The sequence below is a fragment of the Podarcis liolepis genome (assembly GCF_965112155.1).
Source record: "Podarcis liolepis genome assembly, chromosome: 10".
NCBI classification, from domain to species: domain Eukaryota; kingdom Metazoa; phylum Chordata; class Lepidosauria; order Squamata; family Lacertidae; genus Podarcis; species Podarcis liolepis.
In genome coordinates, this window is record NC_139562.1 from 70,472,364 (window position 1) to 70,493,612 (window position 21,249).

Sequence of the window (21,249 nt, forward strand, 5' to 3'; positions counted from 1 at the left end):
GACGTCACGCGCAGCCCCCCCCCGCCCACCAACGGGCTGCTCCCCTCCCCGGACTACCACCCGCCCCAATGCTAATTATCCCCCCCGACACCGCCACGCCCAGTCCTGCACATGCGCACCTGATGCCCGCTCTCCCTCCCCACCTTTTCTTAAAAAGAGAGAGAGAGAGAGAGGCAGGGGAGGTGCGCGCGTGCACGCGCCGCCGAGCGAGGCTCAACAGTTCCGTCGGGTTGGTGAGGAGGGGGGGGACGCGCGCGCGCGCGCACACTTTGGCGAGGGGAGCAGAGGCGGCCGCGCCTGCCTGCCTGCCTGGGAGCGTCTTGACTGCCAGGCATCGTCCCGCCTTGGCGGGGGTCGCGCGCGGTGCGGGGGGAAACTGAGGCAGAGCCATTGACCTGGGCTTGTGAGGAGGCCGCGCGGGACTGGAGGGCGGTGGGTTGGGGGGCTTTTTGTTTCGACGAGCGCCTTAGTTCGCCGCTGCCGTCCGAGCCTTGGATATTCTTAAGACGCTCGCAGGAAACCGCCTCAGGCGCCCCCGTCTTTTCCCGAGGGGCTTTTCCCTCCCCGTCCCAGCAGCGGGGCCGCCGCTTTCTTCCTCTTCTGAGCCCGAAGACAAAGGAGATTTCCCCCCCTCCCTCGGTGTTTTTTTTGAGGAAGCCGAAGCCCCTTCAAGATGGGCTGCACGCTGAGCGCCGAGGACAAGGCGGCGGTGGAGAGGAGCAAGATGATCGACAGGAACCTGCGGGAGGATGGCGAGAAGGCGGCCCGCGAAGTCAAGCTGCTGCTCTTGGGTGAGGAGGCTGCTTCTCTCTCGCTTTGCTGCTCTCTCCCCGCACCCAGACATTGAATTCTCCACGGCAGCACCCAGCAGGAAAACAAGGCGCAGTTTTAGCCCCGTGTGAATGATCAGTTGCGTGTCAGATCCCGTTCCTCCCTCCTCCGCAGCACTGACAGGGCAGTCCCACGCCTGTCTACTCAGAAGTAAGCCTTGCTGAGCTTGGTGGGACTTGCTCTCCAGTAAGGGCTTGCAAGGCTGAAAGGGTTGAGACTTCATCCTGGAGATCGCACCCTCGGCCTCGCCTGCTGCCTTCCACTTTTTGCCCTGCCAGTTAACAAGTTATCAGCTTCTTGATCTCAGCTGAAAGGTGCAGGGGAAGGAATTTGCCTTCTGAGCATCCTAATTGTGATTGGGGTGGTGGTGGGTAAAGTGTCTATAGAACACCTCTGTGTTGAGAGATCTGTCATGTGTTTGTCAGCTGTAAAGGCATTTTCAGTTGAACGAAGCCATATTTCTCGGGTACCATATTTGTATCCCTTACTGCAGTATGTCACTTGGGCTCCTATTGTTTGCCTGAATGGTCTGCTTCTGTTGATGGCAAAAGCATAACTACAGGGCTGTGTAGGTGAAATGCTCCTAGCAGGAAGGCTGAAATTCAGACCTGAAGGTGAAAATCCTTTGAACTCAGGTCAGTGCGACTTACTCTTGGCTAATAGGCTGGGAATGTTCATGGGCTTGAGCTGTAAATTTCTTAGAATAGTTGGATGACTGGTGTCAGGAATAAGAAATGGCTTAGGATTGCTAAATGAAAACACCCCTCCCTAAAGTAAACAAGTCCACATACACACTATGGAACTTGTTAGTTTGGGGTACTGGTGTTAGATGAAAAGCATTCTAAATAAGGTGCATCTGGAAAACTTTACAGTAGTTTACTATACTTAATATTTTCTGTTGTTTAGTATGGAAGGAAAATCCTTGGGTGCCCCACCCCCGTTCCAGAAATGTGTGTTGCTGCATTAGGCTGTTGCTTATGAAAGTTTATACCAGATAATAAAGCTTGCGCTGCTTATTTTTCATACGTATTCCCCTGTCCTGCACACCATGGATAACTTACTGCATTTCAGAGCACTTTCATGCATGCTAGTTTTCCTATATTGATATTGTTTATGTGTTGATAAAAGTGTGTAAATCTGTCATGTGTGATAAATACAAATATATTTATCCTTTATATTGCAGCCCAATAGTACATTCTATGCTGAAGTGATATCTGTGGTCTAGGAAAATTGTCATTGGCTATTGTGGCCTTTTTAGCCTGATTGACTATGCATTTATGACTACATTTATTCAGAAGTGACTTCAATGGGACTGTCACCTAGGTACATAAGAACAATGGAAGCTGCTTTATACGAAATCCTACCATTAGTCCTTTTAGCTCAATATTGTCAACACTGATAGTATCAACTTCCCAAATTTTCAGACAGGATTTTTTCTCAGCCCTGCATCAAGATGCCATGCAAGGGATTGGCCTTGGCTCCTTCTGCATGCAAAGCATGTGCTCTACTACTGAGTTACAGCCCCTCCCCTTAGGTAAGTGTGCATAGAATTATAGCATGATATTCATATTTACCGAGAAGTGCGTCTCGCTCCTGCATGTGAGTGCATAAGGTTACAATCTTACCTGGAAGTACATCCCATTGAATTCACTGGAACTGAATAAATATGCATAGGGTTGTTCTGCATATATACATATCTAGAGTAGTCAAATAGGGTATTTTAAAAGCCGGTCACTTTCAAGTTACGAGGATGGAATAGGAGAATGATACAGATTAAACAAATAAAAGTCTTAATTTGCGCTGCAATTCCTCATTTAACTAAATACTGTTCTGGTTTGCCTATATTTCCATATTTTGACACTTAGGGCCAGATTCAACTCACCTGGTGCACTTGCAGAAGCCAGTGTAAGGACTCCCAGTAGCACAATGGGGTTCCCTCCTTCCCCCCATTCCTTTGTCAAATCTGCTCTGGAGGTTTAGAACTGCTGCAACATCACACCAGGTTGAGAGGTTGTTTCATATGGCAGATAAATGCTTGTGCTGATGGAACTCTACCCTTAATTTTGTTAGGCTACGTATTTAATTGTGATTACCCACAGTTTGGGCAATGAACATAATAATAGGCATTTATATAATGCTTTCATGCATTCAAAACACTTCACATAAAATATATTGTAAAGTAAAAGGTAAAGGACCTCAGACGGTTAAGTCCAGTCGGATTTGACTATGGGGTGCGGCACTTATCTCTGCTTTCAGGCTGAGGGAGCCGGTGTTTGTCCACAGACAGCTTTCTGGGTCATGTGGCCAGCATGGCCAAAGTGCTTCTGGCGCAACAGGACACCATGACGGAAGCCAGAGCACATGGAAACGCCATTTATCTTCCCGCTGCAGTGGTACCTATTTATCTACTCGCGCTGGTATGCTTTTCAACTGCTAGGTTGGCAGTTAACAGTTCAACAAACATGTAAATAGTATGTAAACTATTCTGTGGGTAAACCCTATCTCCACATTGCAGATGGAGGAGGTTTTTGGTTGCATCCAGTAGAGTAGTTTGCCTAAGGACATGCCATGAACTAATGGTAGAAGTAAGATACGAACTGTGAGTGCTCTGATTTGTGTCTTAGAAACCATGTTGTTGTTGTTTACTTGTTCAGTTGTGTCCAAATCTTCGTGACCCCATGGACCAGAGCATGCCAGGCACTCCTGTCTTCCACTGCCTCCTGCAGTTTGATCAAACTCATGTTGGTAGCTTTGAGAACACTGTCCAACCATCTTGTCCTCTGTCGTCCCCTTCTCCTCCTGCCCTCAATCTTTTCCAACATCAGGGTCTTTTCCAGGGAGTTTTCTCTTCTCATGAGGTGGCCAAAGTATTGGAGCCTCAGCTTCAGGACCTGTCCTTTCAGTGAGCACTCAGGACTGATTTCCTTCAGAATGGAGAGGTTTTGCAGTCCATGGGACTCTCAAGAGTCTCCTCCAGCACCATAATTCAAAAGCATCAATTCTTTGGCGATCAGCCTTCTTTATGGTCCAGCTCTCATTTCCTTTGTCTTCTAGTGTGAATTCCATTGAATTCAGTGGGGCTTCTAGGTAACTTGGGCTAGAATTGTTGCCCAAGTTACTCCTGTTTAGTGAAATTCTTTCTGTGCTGAAAAAGAAGTTTGCAATTTTCTTCTATTATTTATACTGCTTAATATGGAGGACAGCAACACAAGAGAGGGCCTTTTCTTTGGTGGCTCCCTGCTTACAGAATAATTTTTATTTATACCCCACCCATTTGGCTGGGTTTTCCCAGCTACTCTGGGTGGCTCTCCCCAGGGAGGCTCAGCTGGTGCCTTTGTGACATATCTTTAGGCACCAGACAAAAACATTCCTTTTCCAAGCCTTTAGCTAATTAAACAACCTATGGCATTTTAAACTACAGAGGTGGGTGGGGGGTATTGTTTTTGTTCATTCCTGTGGTATGCATTTTTGTGTTTTTATATTGTAAACTGCCCTGTGATCCTCAGATGAAGGGCAGTATAGAAATTTAACTAATAATAACAATAATAATAATAATAATGGATGCCTGAAAGCATACAAGGACTACAGTTTACAAATCATTGTAATAAATTACTGTTGAAAACAGTTCAAAGTGTATGGAATATTATCATGGAAGTTCCTCTCATTCAAAGTATGCCAAATCTCATGCTTAACCATATTTCAGAATTACTGTAAATTAGGACCTCAGGCCCAGGGGCCAAACACATCCCTCCAGGTCTCTTTATCTGGCCCTTGGGACACTCACCAGGCGACACCCCTCAGCAGCTTTGAGGCGGCCTGTACACATTTTCTCATATATGAAGCTTCACCACCTCCCCAGACCCATTTAAAAAACCATAGATTGTACAAGCAGCCAAAAACCTGGTTGAAGAGGCTTAAAGATATGTAATGAGGATGCCAGGCGAGCTGTGGATGCAAGCAATTTTACCCTCAAAATGCTTTCCAAACAAGTCTTGGTGAGCTACCGTCGCCTTCGAGCCACTCTGTAAAAGACCCCACACTTCCCAGAAAACGTCTGCCGGACGACATAATAAGGATGCAGTGGAGGCAGGAAAGTATGCCTTCTTTTTGTCTTCACTGTCACTAGTTAGGCTCAACAATGAGCCCTCACTAGTGTTCAATAGCATTCAACTAGAGTTTTTCTTCACTTGCATGCAAGCAGTTTTCCAGGTTGTTTCATTGCCCTAAGCTCCCGAGTATATCCAGGAGCCAGGCAGGCTCTATGAAGTGGGAGAGGGCTCTCAGGGGCAATGACCCATGGACCTGTTGCTGTTGTTGTTGTTTAGTCGTTTAGTTGTGTCTGACTCTTCATGACCCCATGGACCAGAGCACCTCCTGTCTTCCACTGACCCATGGACCTATTTAAGCCCAAATAAAAAAGACCAAAGAAAGAAACTTGCCCCCTCAAATGACCCTACCCTACAAAGCTTATAAATCCCCTGCCCCAAATCTTGAAAATTCTATTTTAAAATATCAGGAGGAGCAGGGGGTCTCAGTTAAACTATATATATTACACAGGGAGTACGCAGGTGGCACTATGGTCTAAACCACAGACGCTAGGGCTTGCTGATCAGAAGGTCGGCGGTTTGAATCCCCTTGATGGGGTGAGCTCCTGTTGCTCGGTCCCTGCTCCTGCCAACCTAGCAGTTTGAAAGCATGTCAAAGTGCAAGTAGATAAATAGGTACTGCTCCAGCAGGAAGGTGAACGGCGTTTCCGTGCGCTGCTCTGGTTCGCCAGAAGTGGCTTAGTCATGCTGGCCACATGACCCGGAAGCTGTATGCCGGCTCCCTTGGCCAGTAAAGCGAGATGAGCGCCGCAACCCCAGAGTCCGCAATGACCTAATGGTCAGGGGTCCCTTTACCTTTTACCCTGTGTAACAGGGTACTAAATAGCACTCCTTCCTAATGTGAATTACTTGGGGGTGTTAGTTTCTGATTTAATTTAAAACATGCAAATATGTGGTCACAGTATCATGGTTTAACAGGAACTAAGGTTCTTCTTTTCTCAGTTGCAACACTGATGTGATTTTTCAGTGATTCCACCTCCGACCCACAATACTCATTCTCCATTAAATAGGCCCATATGTTTGTTTGCAGCCTTCTGAAAAGACAAATGTTTTCAATGTAAATGCAGACTGGTTTCCAGGTAACAGAATGAGGAGTTCAAATTGAAGTGAACAGGAACACAAGTACCGTAAAATAATTCAGACTTGAAAATATATTTGTTAAGTCAACCAGTAACTACTCTTACTTGTTAAATCAACTGTCTGTATATTGATTTAATTAAGGACGATAGGGCACTATATTAGTATGTCATTGGATACGACTACAGAAGGATCCAACCAAAATCTGTTGGCAAAGTTAATATAACAAAAAGATCTATGGAAATGTGTGGGTTATTAAATGTTCAAGGTTCTTAAAGTGATATAGATGAAATGTGCGGCAGATAATTTGGAAATTAGAATAGAATGGGGCTTATATTTGATTTTTGAGATAGTCTGAATAAACTGGGGTAGTAAAATTGTTGCCAGATTTTTTTTTAAAAGCGAAGATTTTAAAAAAGAGAAACAATATTTCTGCATGAAATTGCATAAAATTAAAAAGAATATGATCTTGAATAACAATAGGAAGCCATTTTATGCTTTGTGGTTTGAAATGAGTAGTGCTTTATGCTTTATGCTTTGTTGTTTGAAATAAGTAGTGTACTTGATATTTTGGTATGTGGCTGGATGGTCTTCCTAGAGATGTAATGAAGCTGTATCAACTTTTTTTACATTTTGTGATACTACATTAATCTATCATCTTCCACTAATTTTTATCTTAATGGTACAGCTATAGAGACTTGTTTTGTTTTTGATAATTCACATTTCAAAAAAACATGATTTTTGATCTTGGCATATTAGGAAGCAACTTTAACCATCATTATTTTCCCCAATCCTGGGAATCCTGGGAGCTGTAGTTTGTTAAGGGTGCTGAGAATTGTTAGGAGACCCCTATTCCCCTGACAACACAGCTACAGTTTCCAGAGAAATTTAACGAGTCCATCTTCCTAGGGAATTCTGGGGATTAGAGCTCTTTAAGGGTACCCCCCACGTACACACATGTCACACATACACTTCATACTGAAATCTGCTACATTTATCTTTGATTTACTAGAAAGAAAACATTCCCGGTAAGCCAGGATGGAAACATGTGATGTAATCATCCCAGTGAATTTGAATATAGCCGCATAATTTTTCTTAAGTGGTGAAGTAATTCATGGGAAAAACCTGGTGTGGACAGACTTCAGGCTTGCAGTGTTTTCTGTTTTGTTTTGTTTACTGGAACCATCTCCTTCAAATGGTGCTTAGGTGCAAAGTACTGGTTTCACCCCAAGCTTAATCAGCAGCCCAGAGTAACCAATGTGGTGCTCCCCAGATGTTAGACTGCCATAATTCCCTAGCAGAATGGCCAACAAGCAAGTATGATAGTCCAACAACATTTGGAGAACATCACTTTGGCTGTCCCTGAGTAGCCTGATTTTGGAAGGCTGTCTCTGGTTTAGAAGCAAGCATCAGACTTGTGCATCTTCCTCCTGTTGGGCTGCTCACCTGTCAATTACCTGATGTCATCATAATGTTAGATGACCCAGCTTCAAAGGAAAGAAGCAGGAGTGCACTCCAAGTTTTTAATGTGATTTCATCAGTAAGATGCATTCATGAGAAGGGAGCATAATTGGAATCCATAGAGTTATATATGTTTTTATTCAGTATCTTACCTGTGCTTTACTGCAAGGTCCCAGGGTGGGATAGAACAATTGTTTACCTCTTCTGTTCAAATTCACGAAATCTCAGAACTGATAGTAAGATCTCTTAGTTTTATAAATCATTAATTTAGTTGAAATTTAGTGAAAAACTTTAAAGTACTAAAATACTTCTTTAACATATATTGGAATAGTAGTGTGTGGATGTTCACATGTAAATATTGTAGCAATACAATTGTTTCTTATGTCTGTTCAGGCAGAGACTAACTTGGTAACAGAACATATGTTTTGCATGAAGAAGATCCCAGCTTCAATTTCTGGTGTCTCCAGGCTACTGAGCAAAATGGAGCCACAGTCTTTGCTCAGTATAAGACAGCTTCCTAGAATTATATATTGGAATATGAAGCTTGCCATGTTCCCAGTAGTTTACCTACCTCAATGCTTCTCTGGTAGCAAGCAGCCAGGCACCTCTAGCCCGTACGATGGTGATATCCTCTTGTTTTGTGTTCATTCTTTGGTATTTTGAATTATCCTGGCTCTCGAGTTATATTCCTGACTCACACCCAGGTTGGAATATTATCTTCCAGGAAGTAATTTGTAACTAATCAGATTATGGTGTAAATGTGAAAAGAAACTATTAATAACCATAATAATGTGTGGTGGGGTGTGTGGAGATAGATTGCCAATAGGTTCAACCTTTACTTAGTAACTTGGTTTTTGTATGTGCAGATTTAATGCCATTGTTTTAATGGCAGAGGTGGTGTAAATTTCATTATTTCCATTAATAGCAAACTCTAGTGTGTTGAGTACTGAGTCTAGGAATCAGAACAGATTCTCTGACAAGAGGGCAATATCAACAGGCTCATGGGAACCCTGAGATAGGCAGACATTCCAATAATTTAAAAAATCCTAAAAGGGCTACTCTCCTCCAAACAATATAATAAACACGGAAGGAGCGTCACAGAGCCATGCAGTTGGAACAGAGAAATGGGAAACGGGGAGAGTGAATTGGCCTCTTTCAGATTTCTGGAGGGGGGTATGATCAGATGACCTGTTTAACAGGAGTGTTCCTAGGGATACACTTTTAGTATTTGTACAAATTCCACTTGTTTTTCCTAATGATGAAATTGTTAATATAAGTAATTGAAACTCCCAAATGTACAGAAAAAAGGGATTTAAAAATGTTCCACACATAAAATGTTGTAAAACACATTTAACAGAATTCAAACTTACCACAATCAGTTTCACACTGATTTCCAAACATTGCATTGTATTCTACAGTTTGTATAGTGTGCTGGCAAGGCCTGCTTAGGCCTCATGCATGAATTGAGACACCAACATAGAATGCTCTCCATCGTTTCCTATAGCTGGGCTTTGCAAGTGCAGATCAGTAGTGGTGGACAAACTATTTTGGTTTTTTAAAAGGAATGTGGACTACTATTACTGATATTTTGTTTGCACAACCTCTCAACCTCAGTGGAAATAAAGCTTGAAAAGTGCTGATATATGGAATGAGCAACAGGCTTTTGGTTAACAATGTTTTGGGTGTTGTTTTTCATAGGAGCTGGGGAATCAGGAAAAAGCACAATTGTCAAACAAATGAAGTAAGTATGTTTTAGGAGTGAAAACAAAGTTAATAGATGACTTTTAGTTAAAACAAAGACTGATTTTTCTTTCTTTTTTAGGATTATCCATGAAGCTGGTTATTCAGAAGAAGAATGTAAACAGTACAAAGCTGTTGTCTACAGTAATACAATTCAATCCATTATTGCTATCATTAGAGCAATGGGGAGGTTGAAGATAGATTTTGGGGATTCTGCCAGAGCTGTAAGCATTGATGTACTCTTTACTTAATTTTCGCTTTCATTGCTGTACTTCTGAAATCCATTTACAAGAATTAGTGAACTTTGTTATATGTGAAATAGTTAATCCTTTTCTTTCAACACATCATCTCTGACTGGACAAGGAGTCAGCTTGCAAAATAGGGCAAGTTTTCATATCCCAAAATCTTGGCATGGGTGAAAGAAGTAAAATACTAGATGAAAATAAAGTCAGTTAATTTCAAGACCTGTGGAAAATTTAAGGCAGGACAAAGAATCTGTCCCCCTTCATGCCTAAACCAGGTGGAAGAAGCCAGATAGATGCCATTAGAGTACATCTCCTATCATCTGTGACTTTTGACCATGATTGCTGGGGCTTATGGGAGTCCAATAACACCTGCTAGGTCACAGGTTCCCTACCTCTGCTCGAAAGTCAACTTGTATCAGATGGTTGTATAAAGCTTTCGAGAAGTAGTATATTAAATAATTTGGCTGCATTAACAGAAGTATGGTTTCCAGATTATGGGAAGCAATAGTACCACTCTATTCTACCTTGGTCAGACCATACCTGGAATACAGTGTCCAATTTTGGGCACCACAATTTATGAAGAATTTTGACAAGCTGGAACGTGTGCAGAGGACTGCAACCAAGATGATCAAGGGTCTGGAAGCCAAGTGTTATGAGGAATGGTTGAAGGAACTGGGTATGTTTAGGCTGGAAAAGAGGAGATAGGATGGCCATCTTCAAATATCTCAAAGGCTGTCACATGGAAGATGGAACCAAGCTTGTTTTCTCCTACTCTGGGGGGTAGGACTCAAACCAATGGCTTTAAGTTAAAAGGAAGGAGATTCCAACTAAACATCAGAAAGAACTTTCTGATAGTAAGAAATGTTCAGCAGTGGAGCAGACTCCTTCAGGAGGTTGTGGACTCTCCTTCCTTGGAGGTTTTTAAGCAGAGGCTAGATGGCCCTCTGTCATGGATGCTTTAGCTGAGATTCCTGCATTGCAGGGGGTTGGACTAGATGACCCTTGGGGTACCTTCCAACTCTACAATTCTGTGACATTTTGGAAATCCCCATTTTCTTAAAAAAAGCTTTCTTGTAATACAGACGTTAATGTTTTTTCTTTAATTTTCTTTATGTGAATTGATTGTCAAATTTGTAGAAAAATAAACAGCTGTTTTGCTATTATGACAGTTTGAAAGCTGAATAGAGTTTCTGGGAACCTTCACAGTTTTTGTTTCTTTTTTAACAGGATGATGCTCGTCAACTCTTCGTTCTTGCTGGATCAGCAGAGGAAGGCTTTATGACAGCAGAACTTGCTGGAGTTATCAAGAGACTGTGGAGAGACAGTGGCGTTCAAGCTTGTTTCAACAGATCAAGAGAGTATCAGCTTAATGACTCAGCAGCATAGTAAGCTTGAAACAAGAACCAGTGTTGCTGTGATGGCACAGTTGCCAAATTCATTTTGCTGCTGAAAAGAGAAGCAAAAAGAGAAGTGAGGGACTCTTAAAAAAAAAGTCCAAAGAGATTTTGAGATGAGCACATTCTTACCACTATATTTCTGATTAAATCTCCAAACTAGCTGAGCAAAGTATAGCAATACATTTTATTTCCAGTATAGTGTTGTTTTTTTAAAAAGATGTTGCCAAATAGATGAAGTACATCTAAAATTAATAGTACTGTCAGACTATGATGAATTGCTGTCAACTTTGCCAGGATGGAAATAAACACAATGTTCTGAAGTTGTCATTTTATACATATATTCATAGGGTAATACAGTACAGTGGTGCCCCGCAAGACGAATGCCTCACAAGACGGAAAACTCGCTAGACGAAAGAGTTTTCCGTTTTGGAGGTGCTTCGCAAAACGAATCTCCTATGGGCTTGCTTCACAAGACGAAAATGTCTTGCGAGTTCCTGCGGGTTTTTCCCCTCCCCCCTTTTTTCTAAGCCGCTAAGCCGCTTATCAGCTGATCCGATAAGCCGCTAATAGCGCTAATCCGTCAATGGGCTTGCTTCGCAAGACGAAAAAACCGCTAGACGAAGAGAATCCCAGAACGGATTCTTTTCGTCTTGCAAGGCACCACTGTATTCAAAATTGTTTATACTGGGAGTAGATCTATTGATAATGTTAAATAACTCCAATACATATTTATTTATTTATACATACATTACTTACGTACACACACACACACACACACACACGTATGCAATATAAGATAGCAAAATCCATAGGTTATATTTACTAACAAAAGGGCTACACCTGAATAGTGGAGTCAGATTAACCTGGCAAGGTGGTAAAATAAACATAGCCTTGCTTTTAATCTACTATTACATACTACACATATTCTGCAAACTTAATAAAGCAAATAGTATTTCTTGCCATCTCCGCAGGATTTTAGGTAAGCCAGAATGTGTATGAAATCAGCCTTATTTTTCCCAATGGGTTTTTACATGTAGAATCAACCTTAGATTTAATTAATTGGTAAATCAACATTTAGTTTAATTTCCTGTTAGCATTTCATCTAACATATTTATTCCTTCTGAGGTTATAATCACTATCCTACCGATTGTACTTAAAAGTAAATCCCACTGATGTCGGTGGGACTTTCCCTGAAGAAAGTGAACATATATACGAATGTAACCAAATCTATATCTGCTCAGAAGCGAGTCCTACTAGGTTTGGTGGAGCTGCCCACCAAGTGTGTGTAAGATTACAGTTTTAGGTTGTGTGCATTCTTACTTGGGAGGAAACCCCACTGACTACAGTTGGACTTGTCTCTGAGTACACATTCATTGGATTTTACTGCGAGTGTTGAGTTTATTTACTTGTTAAATCATGTTTTTAAATCACTTCTGAAAAGGTAAAAATTTTGCTACTGTATTACCTAAATGTGTCAGGTGGTGTAGAATAGAGTTATTCGAAACTGCCCATAATTTATCTGTACCCTACCAATACCTGAGTAGCATGAAGTTGGTATTTACTGTCCATGCCATTAGTTTTAAATTGCATGTTATGCTTAAGTATCAAGCGGCTGATTTTTATTTTTATTTTATACATTAAAAAAAAATATTTCTAGCTACTTGAATGACTTGGACAGGATAGCCCAGACTAGCTATATCCCGACACAGCAGGATGTCCTCAGGACTAGAGTGAAAACCACAGGAATAGTGGAAACTCATTTTACTTTCAAGGATCTCCATTTTAAGTGAGTAGTCTCAGGAAATATGATATGTATATATTTTGTGTAAATATTTTGTATAAAATGTTAATATTTTCAAAGTGTAAAAGCTACTTGCATTTTACAAATGTAGATACTTTCCTGGTGTCCATTGGAAAAATCCTACTATCTGTTCTGAGGCATTCTAAAGCAAGCAAAGAGATATATTAACAGTTCTCTTTTCCAAGAGTTTCTTCTAATTCCTACTTTCTTTGCTGGATATCCTTAACTTCTATAACATGCCATTTTTCAGTTTGCTCTTCATAATTTATAATTCTTCTTTATCTCCAAAAAACCCAATGAATGCATGAATCTTATAATTTTCATATTCATTTTGTATTGCTGCTTTGCAGGAGAAGGAGGGGTGGGTTACATTAGAGAATTTACTTAGCAATCTTTATAAAGCAATCTGAAAAAAATCATTGCATTTGAATGTGATATAATAAGAGGGCACTAAGCAGCACAGCACATCAGTTACACAACTGACTTTCCAACCCATTTCCCAGTGATTGGTTTCAGTCCCTTCCGTCTCTCTTTCCTGGTGTTAACATCTGAGGAAGAGAGGCGAGGACATATGTAATTGTCAGGTAAGATTAGAGAAAACTGCAGGCAAATATGGTGCTGCTCTGTAGGCAGGTATACGTAGTATTACTGTGATGATGCTCTTCGGCTCATATTCTAAAATGTGGATTTATTAATAATCTGCATTAATGACCATAGAAACCTGTAATTTAAAATGTTATCTGGTTACATTTTGCTCCCACATAACTGTTTGGAGGCAAATTTGGAGGCTAAAATTGCAATAGCCTACATCTTCAGCTACATTTGACCTAATCAGAAGAATCATTCTTGAATTTGGGGGGAAATCCCGTCTCAAAATAATCATTCACATTTTTTTCATTTTTTTCCAGGATGTTTGATGTTGGGGGCCAAAGATCAGAACGGAAAAAATGGATTCACTGCTTTGAGGGAGTAACAGCCATAATTTTTTGTGTTGCACTGAGTGATTATGATTTGGTCCTTGCTGAAGATGAGGAAATGGCAAGTAAACCCACTTTGAAACAAGGAACATTAGGTAGGCCAGGCCCTCCCCAGTTAGTACAGCTCTTTGTGTTACACAGTAGTCCTAGGTCCCCTTCTGACAATGACAGCAGCATGAGATCTGTTACAGCATATGAGCTTCCTGTGCCAGTTTTGTAATACTGGACAATTTAGGTCACCTACACAGACTCAACAATGTCAGCACTGCTCAGTTTCCTCTGCATGGAAAAAGGAATGTAACAGGTTCTTCCTATATTTTATGGATCTTCCAAAACTATTGTGTGCTGCAGAAGCGAGAGCACATAGCATCAGCTCTTACCCACCAAAGCTAATTGTGGAAGGAGCCCCTGTATTCTGCGAAACTTCTAAATTAAATACTGTCCTGTTATTTATCATCATTAGATAGGGAATGTGAGTGGGGTAATCACCATGTCTAAGCAGATGATGGTTTATAGATTTTGTAAACTGGTAATGCAATCTTTTCCAGAGTCAGATCCCACTGAAAGCAAAATGTGCAAGTCTCCAAGAATATAGAAAAAAAGTTACTGTAAATTAAGATTTAGGTGCCCATTTAATTCCAGTGGGAGAATTAAACATATAAATGGAATTTCAAAGTGTTTAACTTTGGAGTGATAGAGGCCGTTGCCTGAAACATATAATCATCCATTAGAAATTATTTGTTTGCCCTTCTTCATCTAATCCAATGTCCTCCTGGAGAGTTCAGTAACTTGTAAAATGTCCTGACACACAAGCTTCCAAAAAAAACACCCCATGATGTAGGCTTTTTGGATTTCATTGGGTAGGAGAGAGGGGGCTAAACTTATATATCATATTTCTCCATTGCAGAATAGGATGCATGAAAGCATGAAATTATTTGACAGTATCTGCAACAATAAATGGTTTACAGACACTTCCATTATCCTCTTCTTAAACAAGAAGGATCTTTTTGAAGAAAAAATCAAAAGGAGTCCCCTCACTATTTGCTACCCAGAATATCCAGGTATTTACCATTTTATTTCCAAAAGAAACAAAAACTGAAATAGAGAAGAGAATGTATTGATCTGATACCTTAGGTTATAACAGTTGAGAAAACCATACTTGTAAATAAGTACCAGATTACTGTAAGTCAGAGACTTTCACTGTGCAGCTCATATAGCCCACTCTAACCTTTTACAAAAAGTAGTGTAGTATTCTAATAATCGGTATTGTTTTGCTGTCTGATTAAATGAGGATATTATCTGCAGTTTGTATAATCAATGTTTGAAAATTTGATTTGTGTGTAAGCCTGAGGACGGAGACTTCATTGTGTTTTTTGTTCAATACCCAGAAAAAGAGATGCCTCAATGTAATAATAATAATGAACCAAATTCTTATATGAAAAAGCAGTGCTTATCAAACTCTTTCAAGAAATTCTATCTCTCTCTAGCAGCTCATTCAGGGACTCCGTAGTGAGGAGAAAAGTAATAGTGACAGATTTATACTTTAGTGCACAGCTGTAAGGAAGTATGGACTTTATTATTGTGTATACTCTCAATTAAGGCAGAGCAGTGGTAAGCCCCAGGTATCCTGTTGCAGTGCCCCATCAAAAACTATGTGAACTGTAGACCATGACTCAGAATTCTTTGCAACGTGCAGGAGCTTCATGGTAGCAACCTGGGAGGTGGAGCACCAGAAGAGATGAAATGGGAAGTTTTCTGTGACAGTAGAATGTTTGAAAAATAATGTTAGATGAACAAGTGTGGCAAGGAAGGTTACTTTGTACATTACTTAGCAGGAAGGCAATATACAAATTTTATAAACAAGTTAAGTTTATAATGACTGCTTACGATTCGTGTTTTTGACTGCCACAGCAATATCTCAGATAATCCAAATTTATTCAGGCTAAATCTTCACTACCAAATTCTTATTTCAGAGTTCTTATCTACAGATGACAAAAAAAAAAATCTGCAGTGTAGATTCATGTAGATCTCTTCAAGCATTCTTCTTCTTTTTGCCTATTTCAAATGACATATCTCACTTTAGAAGTTTTAAGTCAAAGTCTATGATTCAGAGAGAACTTTATGTTCTGAAAAATGCTATGCCAGATAAGGATAAGTGTAAAAACTGTTAGTGATTTAAGCAATAATCCTAATATGCACCATTGAACACTGAGTGGCTTATTTCTGAGTAAACAGGATTGCACCTTAGATCTGCTAGAGTTTATTTGTTTTACAAGTTAATCCTCTGAATGGTTTTAGGGTTGGCTAACATTTTTAGAGCCAAGGGTTTGACCCTTCAGCGGCCACATACCTCCAGTGGGTATGGCCACCACATACTCTCACAAACACCCACACTTATGCACACATCCCTCAGGGAGGGCAGTTATTTCCCCACCTTGCTCATCAAATGATATATATGACGATCGGGGAAGAAGTGATTTGTATGCCCATCAGGCTGCTAGACTGGGCTGAGAAGTTTAAACTTACAACAGCAGCATGTCTACTTTAATTTTTGTTTCTTTTTACTACTGAAATCAGCAGGGCCTGGTGCAGGCTCCAACCCAGGGATTAGTCACCCCTGGTATGTATTAAGCATTCTAGAAATAATTAAATTACAATTTTTCTACCATTTACTATGCATAAGTAAAAACAAAGTGTGACATCCTGGGATTGATCACCCATTAGTGAAATGGACTTCTGCTGGCAGAACCAGAATGTCCCTTCCTCTTCCTGCAGCCCCTCATGCCCCTCACACAAACAATCCCAAATGTTCACTGGAGGGTTGAGAGATCCTCTAGAGCAGATTTGGGGAGAGGAATGAAGAAAGTAGGGGGGGTGCATTGTGCATTCAGAAGTTTATCTGCACAATATTGATTTTTTTTTTCAGAGTTCTTTAGCTCCTTAAAAACTACAATTATTTTGTAGACTAAAGCCCACTTCCTTGGGTACAGGAAGTTTTTTTTTGTTTTGTTCTGTTTTTATCATGTATTTTGTGCTTTTATATTGTATTTTTATGTTGTGAACCACCCTGAGGTCTGTGGATGAAGGACAGTATATAAATTTAATAAATAAATATTGATCTATTCATATTAGAAGACACACATACAAAAAGCGGGGGGAAGTATTGGGTCAGATGTCATGAAATAGAAATTTACATTCATACAGTTCAATTGAAAATTAAATATGCAAAATAAACTCAGTAACAATGTCAATATTTTGTTGACAACGGTGATCTTAACATTTCTAAATTACTGTTGTGGGATAGAAAATCATCATCTTAGTTCAACATTCTAGTTGAGTTCTAATTCTGCAATTTCATCCTATAGTCTCTTTTGGAAATGTTTTTGCTGTAGAATTGCCACTTTTGAAGATTGAAATGTTTCCCCATTAGTTTCTGAATGTTGCCCTTTCTAAGGTAAAGAGAGATCTGTTTGCCATATAAAAAGACTATTCTTGACAGGTATTAGCTTAAATCACATTAGAAGACTGAGCAGATAAATTAAACTTTGAAGTTACTAGAGCTGATGTTATTAGATTCTTAATGATGTTACCTGAGCAGGTATAAAGACGATCCTTCAAATATGCCAGATGAAAATTAGTCAATCTTTCTGTTACTGTCCCTGTTGTTATAAAGTATGTGCTACAATCTTCTGTTTTAGAATTTTGTGCATTTCATCTTTTTTTTTTTTTAGGATCAAATACATACGAAGAGGCAGCTGCATATATCCAGTGTCAATTTGAGGACCTGAACAAAAGAAAAGACACAAAGGAAATTTATACTCACTTCACATGTGCTACAGATACTAAGAATGTTCAGTTTGTCTTTGATGCTGTAACTGATGTTATCATAAAGAATAACCTAAAAGACTGTGGTTTGTTCTAAACATTTATATCAAATTGTACCTTTTTTTGCATTAACCAAATGAGTCACAACTTCATTTTTTTAGACCATAAATATGTTCATGAGTGATACTTAAGTCATACTCAGACTAGAGACTCTGAAATTATTGGACTTAAATTTATTGATTTCAACAAATCTACTCTGAGAATGACTAACATTGGCTACCACCCTATGTTTTTGTTTATGTAACCTGATTTTCCTGGTCTTGATTAGGTTGAAGCATAAAATTCAAATCTACAGGTTTATGTGGCAACATGAAAAAGCATTGGCCAGACCAATATTGTACTAGCTTGTTTAAACAGTTTTATTTATGTTTGTTGTATAGATTTAAATAGTGTTGAAGAACAATCAACACACAATGATTGTCTGTTTATGTGTGACTGTGTGTTGTTTATGTAAACATTGAACAAATATTTTAATGCATCCCGTAGAATTTTCATGTTTTAAGGACTGTTTTTTCTGTAGGAGAAAATGATTTCTCTCTTAGATTTTTCATTATTCAAACAATTTTTTTTAAAAAAACTCCATAAACCCTTAATTTTCCATATAATACGTGTGACATAGTTGTTCTTAGATTTTATTTATGCCCCTGTAATTAGCATAGCAGGCTTTTTCTTGATTATAGGATCCTTTACACTTGCTCAGGATTAAATAAGAAATGCCCCAATGGATTTTCCTGAGTTATTTTCTCCCAAACTTTTAGAGAACCACTTTTGAACATTTCAGATTTACAGCAAACAAGCCATTCTCCCATCTTGCATACTTCTATGCCAAATGTTTTAACCGTTAGAGGAGAATTCTTGCTGTGATTCAGCATGTAGAATCACGATCCTCAGAAAGTACATGCCCAAGACATTCTAGATTTCCTTCTGCCATAGCTAAATCCATAGCATTGATTGTGTCTCCCTGGATGGAAGCATATTTTTTTACTTGTTTTATATTTTATTGGTTCCTTTTAGCCTGTGTGTCTCGTGAGACATACTAAAAGAAAAGGTATTTGAATTAAAATCAAGGAGTTGTGTTCAACCAAGTCTTACTCAGAGAAGACTCACTGAATTGAATGAAGCTAAGATAGTCATGTTTATTAACTTCACCGAGTGTACTCTGAGTAGAATTTGCAGTGTATACCATTCAAGAGATGGCAATGAACATTTCAAGCCTCATGCAGTTTTACCAATGTAAATTTTCTTTGCCTTTTCTCAGGGGAATGGCCGCCTCCTTTTAATGTGTGTTCCATGAAAGCTTAATGCCAACTTTTTTAAACACAAAATATTTTTTTCGTTCAGAGCAGTGGGCACATTATCCATTGTAATTGAAATACATATGCAAATAGGGGTTTTTGCATGCTTTCAGAAAGAAAATATTGTCCAACAAGTATCATTTGTGTCATACAGTAACATGCAGAGTTACTGGGATCCATAGAGGCCCATGCACAGGTGCAAGGCACTTCCATCCACACAAGGGGACAAGATGTGGCATCTTTTTCCTTCCCTTATGGCAGCAGGTTCCTTATTTGCAGGTGCTGTTTTGAGGGCCTCCAACCTTCAGAGTTACATTTGTGGAGCATAGAGTGCTCCTGGTAGAAGGGAGAAGCTGGCAAATCCCCATGTATGAGTGTCCAGGGAGCTTTGAATCCTTGCCTGTGTAGATTCCATGGAGGTTTCATCATCATTTGCTTCTGCTCCCAAAGAGGCAAACCATTATGGCCTGCCTTTTTAGCAGTTAGAGCTGCTATGGGAGGAGTCTCAAAAACAGGCTCAACTTACTGTGTTGTGCCTTACTGATAACTAAAAGGTTACTTTGAATTGCAGCTATATTTTACATTGCTTTATGCTACAAGGCTGATTGTAATGTCTATACAGATTTCTAAACACACATAAACATGAAATAAGGAGCTTTGTAAATAAACGTTGACTTGGCTTTCTCTGTCATTCTGTCACCTAAAATATTGATGTAGCCAAGTTGCAAATATTGTTTTCTTTTGGTATGTTAGTAGATTTCCCACAGAGAATGTGTTCCTTGTTTCTGCCTATTCCTCTCTCCCCTTTCCAAATCAAACAAAACTCTGAACCTGGTCCTGTTTAGTGTTATGTTCGGAAGGGTTTAGACCAAACATAACAAGATCTCTACTGTTTTCCAGTATTGATCTAAATTGTCACCTTGCCATCCATGTTCCATTCTGGGGAATATTTAAATTATTGGTGTAAATCCCATTTGCATCCTGCCTTTCCTCTAAGAAACTCAGGGCAGTGTACGTGTGCTTGAAAGCACAAGTTTACTAGAGAAAACAAAATGGCAGTGAAATGGTGGAAATGGACGGAACAAGTCTAAACAGACTTGAAGTATTAGCATCCAAAAAGGTGGTTTGTGTACTCCGACAGTTGTGCATCATCGTGCTTGATTCATTTAATTCTGTCTCTGAAGTATTTGGTAGTAAATGTATCTATATCCTTAATATTAGATTTTGTACATTACTGCAGTTTTTTAAAACAAGATTAAACTACAAGAAAATTTCAATTTAAGTTATTTGTGCCTTGTCAAAAGAAATATTTTTTCATTGAGCACAACTAGTGAAAAGCCTTCTGTAACCATAAGTGAAGTGCAAACAAAATAAAAGTTTGAGTAAGTTCAAATGCTGTTTTGGAAAGATAAGTATATCTTAATGGCAATTGCTGTGATGAATTGCAAAACCACTGGTTACACTTGTTACTATTCTCTCCACACCTAAGAATCTTTCTTTTCCGTATAAATGTCTACCTCCCCTCTACTTATAATCTGACACTGACAGCCAAGGTTTGGTCAGATCTAACAACCCTACTGTGGAGCAGTTCAATCAATCTAGTCCTTGGTGGGGATTTTATGCCCCAATTGGAGCAACTGCGGAGGATTCCCTTTAGGCTTAGAAGGTATCTTCCTAACCTCACATTGTTCTTTGGATAAGAAATTTAACGCACGGGGCCTGAAATTGTTGGAATTCGTATCCCAACCTAATTTATTTACTCTTTACGGTAGTTCTGTAGACATATCTAAAGGTCGGTACATTATTTGAACAAACAGGGGGGAAGAACTAGCAACAAAATTATAGTCTTCATTATTCACATTTGTGAACACTTGGAAGTATTAGAACGAACAGATAGTGACCACTTTCCAATATCTGTGACCCTATGTCCCTTAATAGGACACATACCAACAAACAACTGGATCTGCAAGAGTGTGTGAAAAGACTGAAACGGCCTCACAGATTGAGCAGTGATATTCAGGAGACGCTATATAGTAATCATCTGAATACTCACAGCCCTGCATGACTCATTATCCCAGTATGAGTGATTTTGAAGAATTATTTAAGTAACATTACTGACTATCGTGCCATTAGGCTATGTGAGCTTGCCAAAAGTGTTCTAATTTCAGTTTGCCTCAGAACTGATTTTGTGCTGTGTTGTAGTTGTTAAATACTCCCATGCTGCCCACCAAATAGTCAGAAAGTATTTGTGACCACGTAAAGATGGGGTGTAGCTGAGTGAGTACCAGTCACATCTCTTTTCAGCTTGCTTTGCACAGCATCTGTCATTCAAGTGATTTGTATGGCTTTAACCTTTGCAATTGTATTGATAGAGACTGAGCTGTAATGTCTTCATCTACTGGGGATCCAGCTACTCAGGAGAAGAAATATATCA

At 39.6% G+C, this 21,249-nt stretch overlaps 1 protein-coding gene across 3 annotated transcripts; it reads left to right on the plus strand.

The window, feature by feature from the left end:
- Window positions 1–20,208, plus strand: LOC310688043 (guanine nucleotide-binding protein G(i) subunit alpha-1). 3 transcript variants are annotated; one of them, XM_083464108.1, is made up of 9 exons: window positions 660–791; window positions 2,256–2,365; window positions 9,174–9,216; window positions 9,298–9,439; window positions 10,688–10,845; window positions 12,515–12,643; window positions 13,567–13,696; window positions 14,543–14,696; window positions 17,367–20,208. In XM_083464108.1, the coding sequence occupies exons 2-9, from the start codon at window positions 2,290–2,292 to the stop codon at window positions 17,555–17,557; spliced, it is 1,023 nt and encodes a 340-aa protein (XP_083320234.1). In that variant the 5' UTR covers window positions 660–791; window positions 2,256–2,289; the 3' UTR covers window positions 17,558–20,208. The 3 variants fall into 3 exon arrangements, with proteins under 3 accessions (XP_083320233.1, XP_083320234.1, XP_083320232.1); XM_083464106.1 differs by lacking the exon at window positions 660–791 and adding an exon at window positions 2,123–2,154; XM_083464107.1 differs by lacking the exon at window positions 2,256–2,365 and having other exon boundaries at window positions 1–791.
- Window positions 20,209–21,249: the final 1,041 nt, after the last annotated feature.

Coding starts and splice junctions, on each gene's coding strand:
- LOC310688043 (XM_083464106.1), top strand. Junction 2,366..9,173: donor GTTACAGCCCCTCCCCTTAG/GTAAGTGTGCAT, acceptor TGTTTTTCATAG/GAGCTGGGGAATCAGGAAAA. Junction 12,644..13,566: donor TTCAAGGATCTCCATTTTAA/GTGAGTAGTCTC, acceptor ATTTTTTTCCAG/GATGTTTGATGTTGGGGGCC.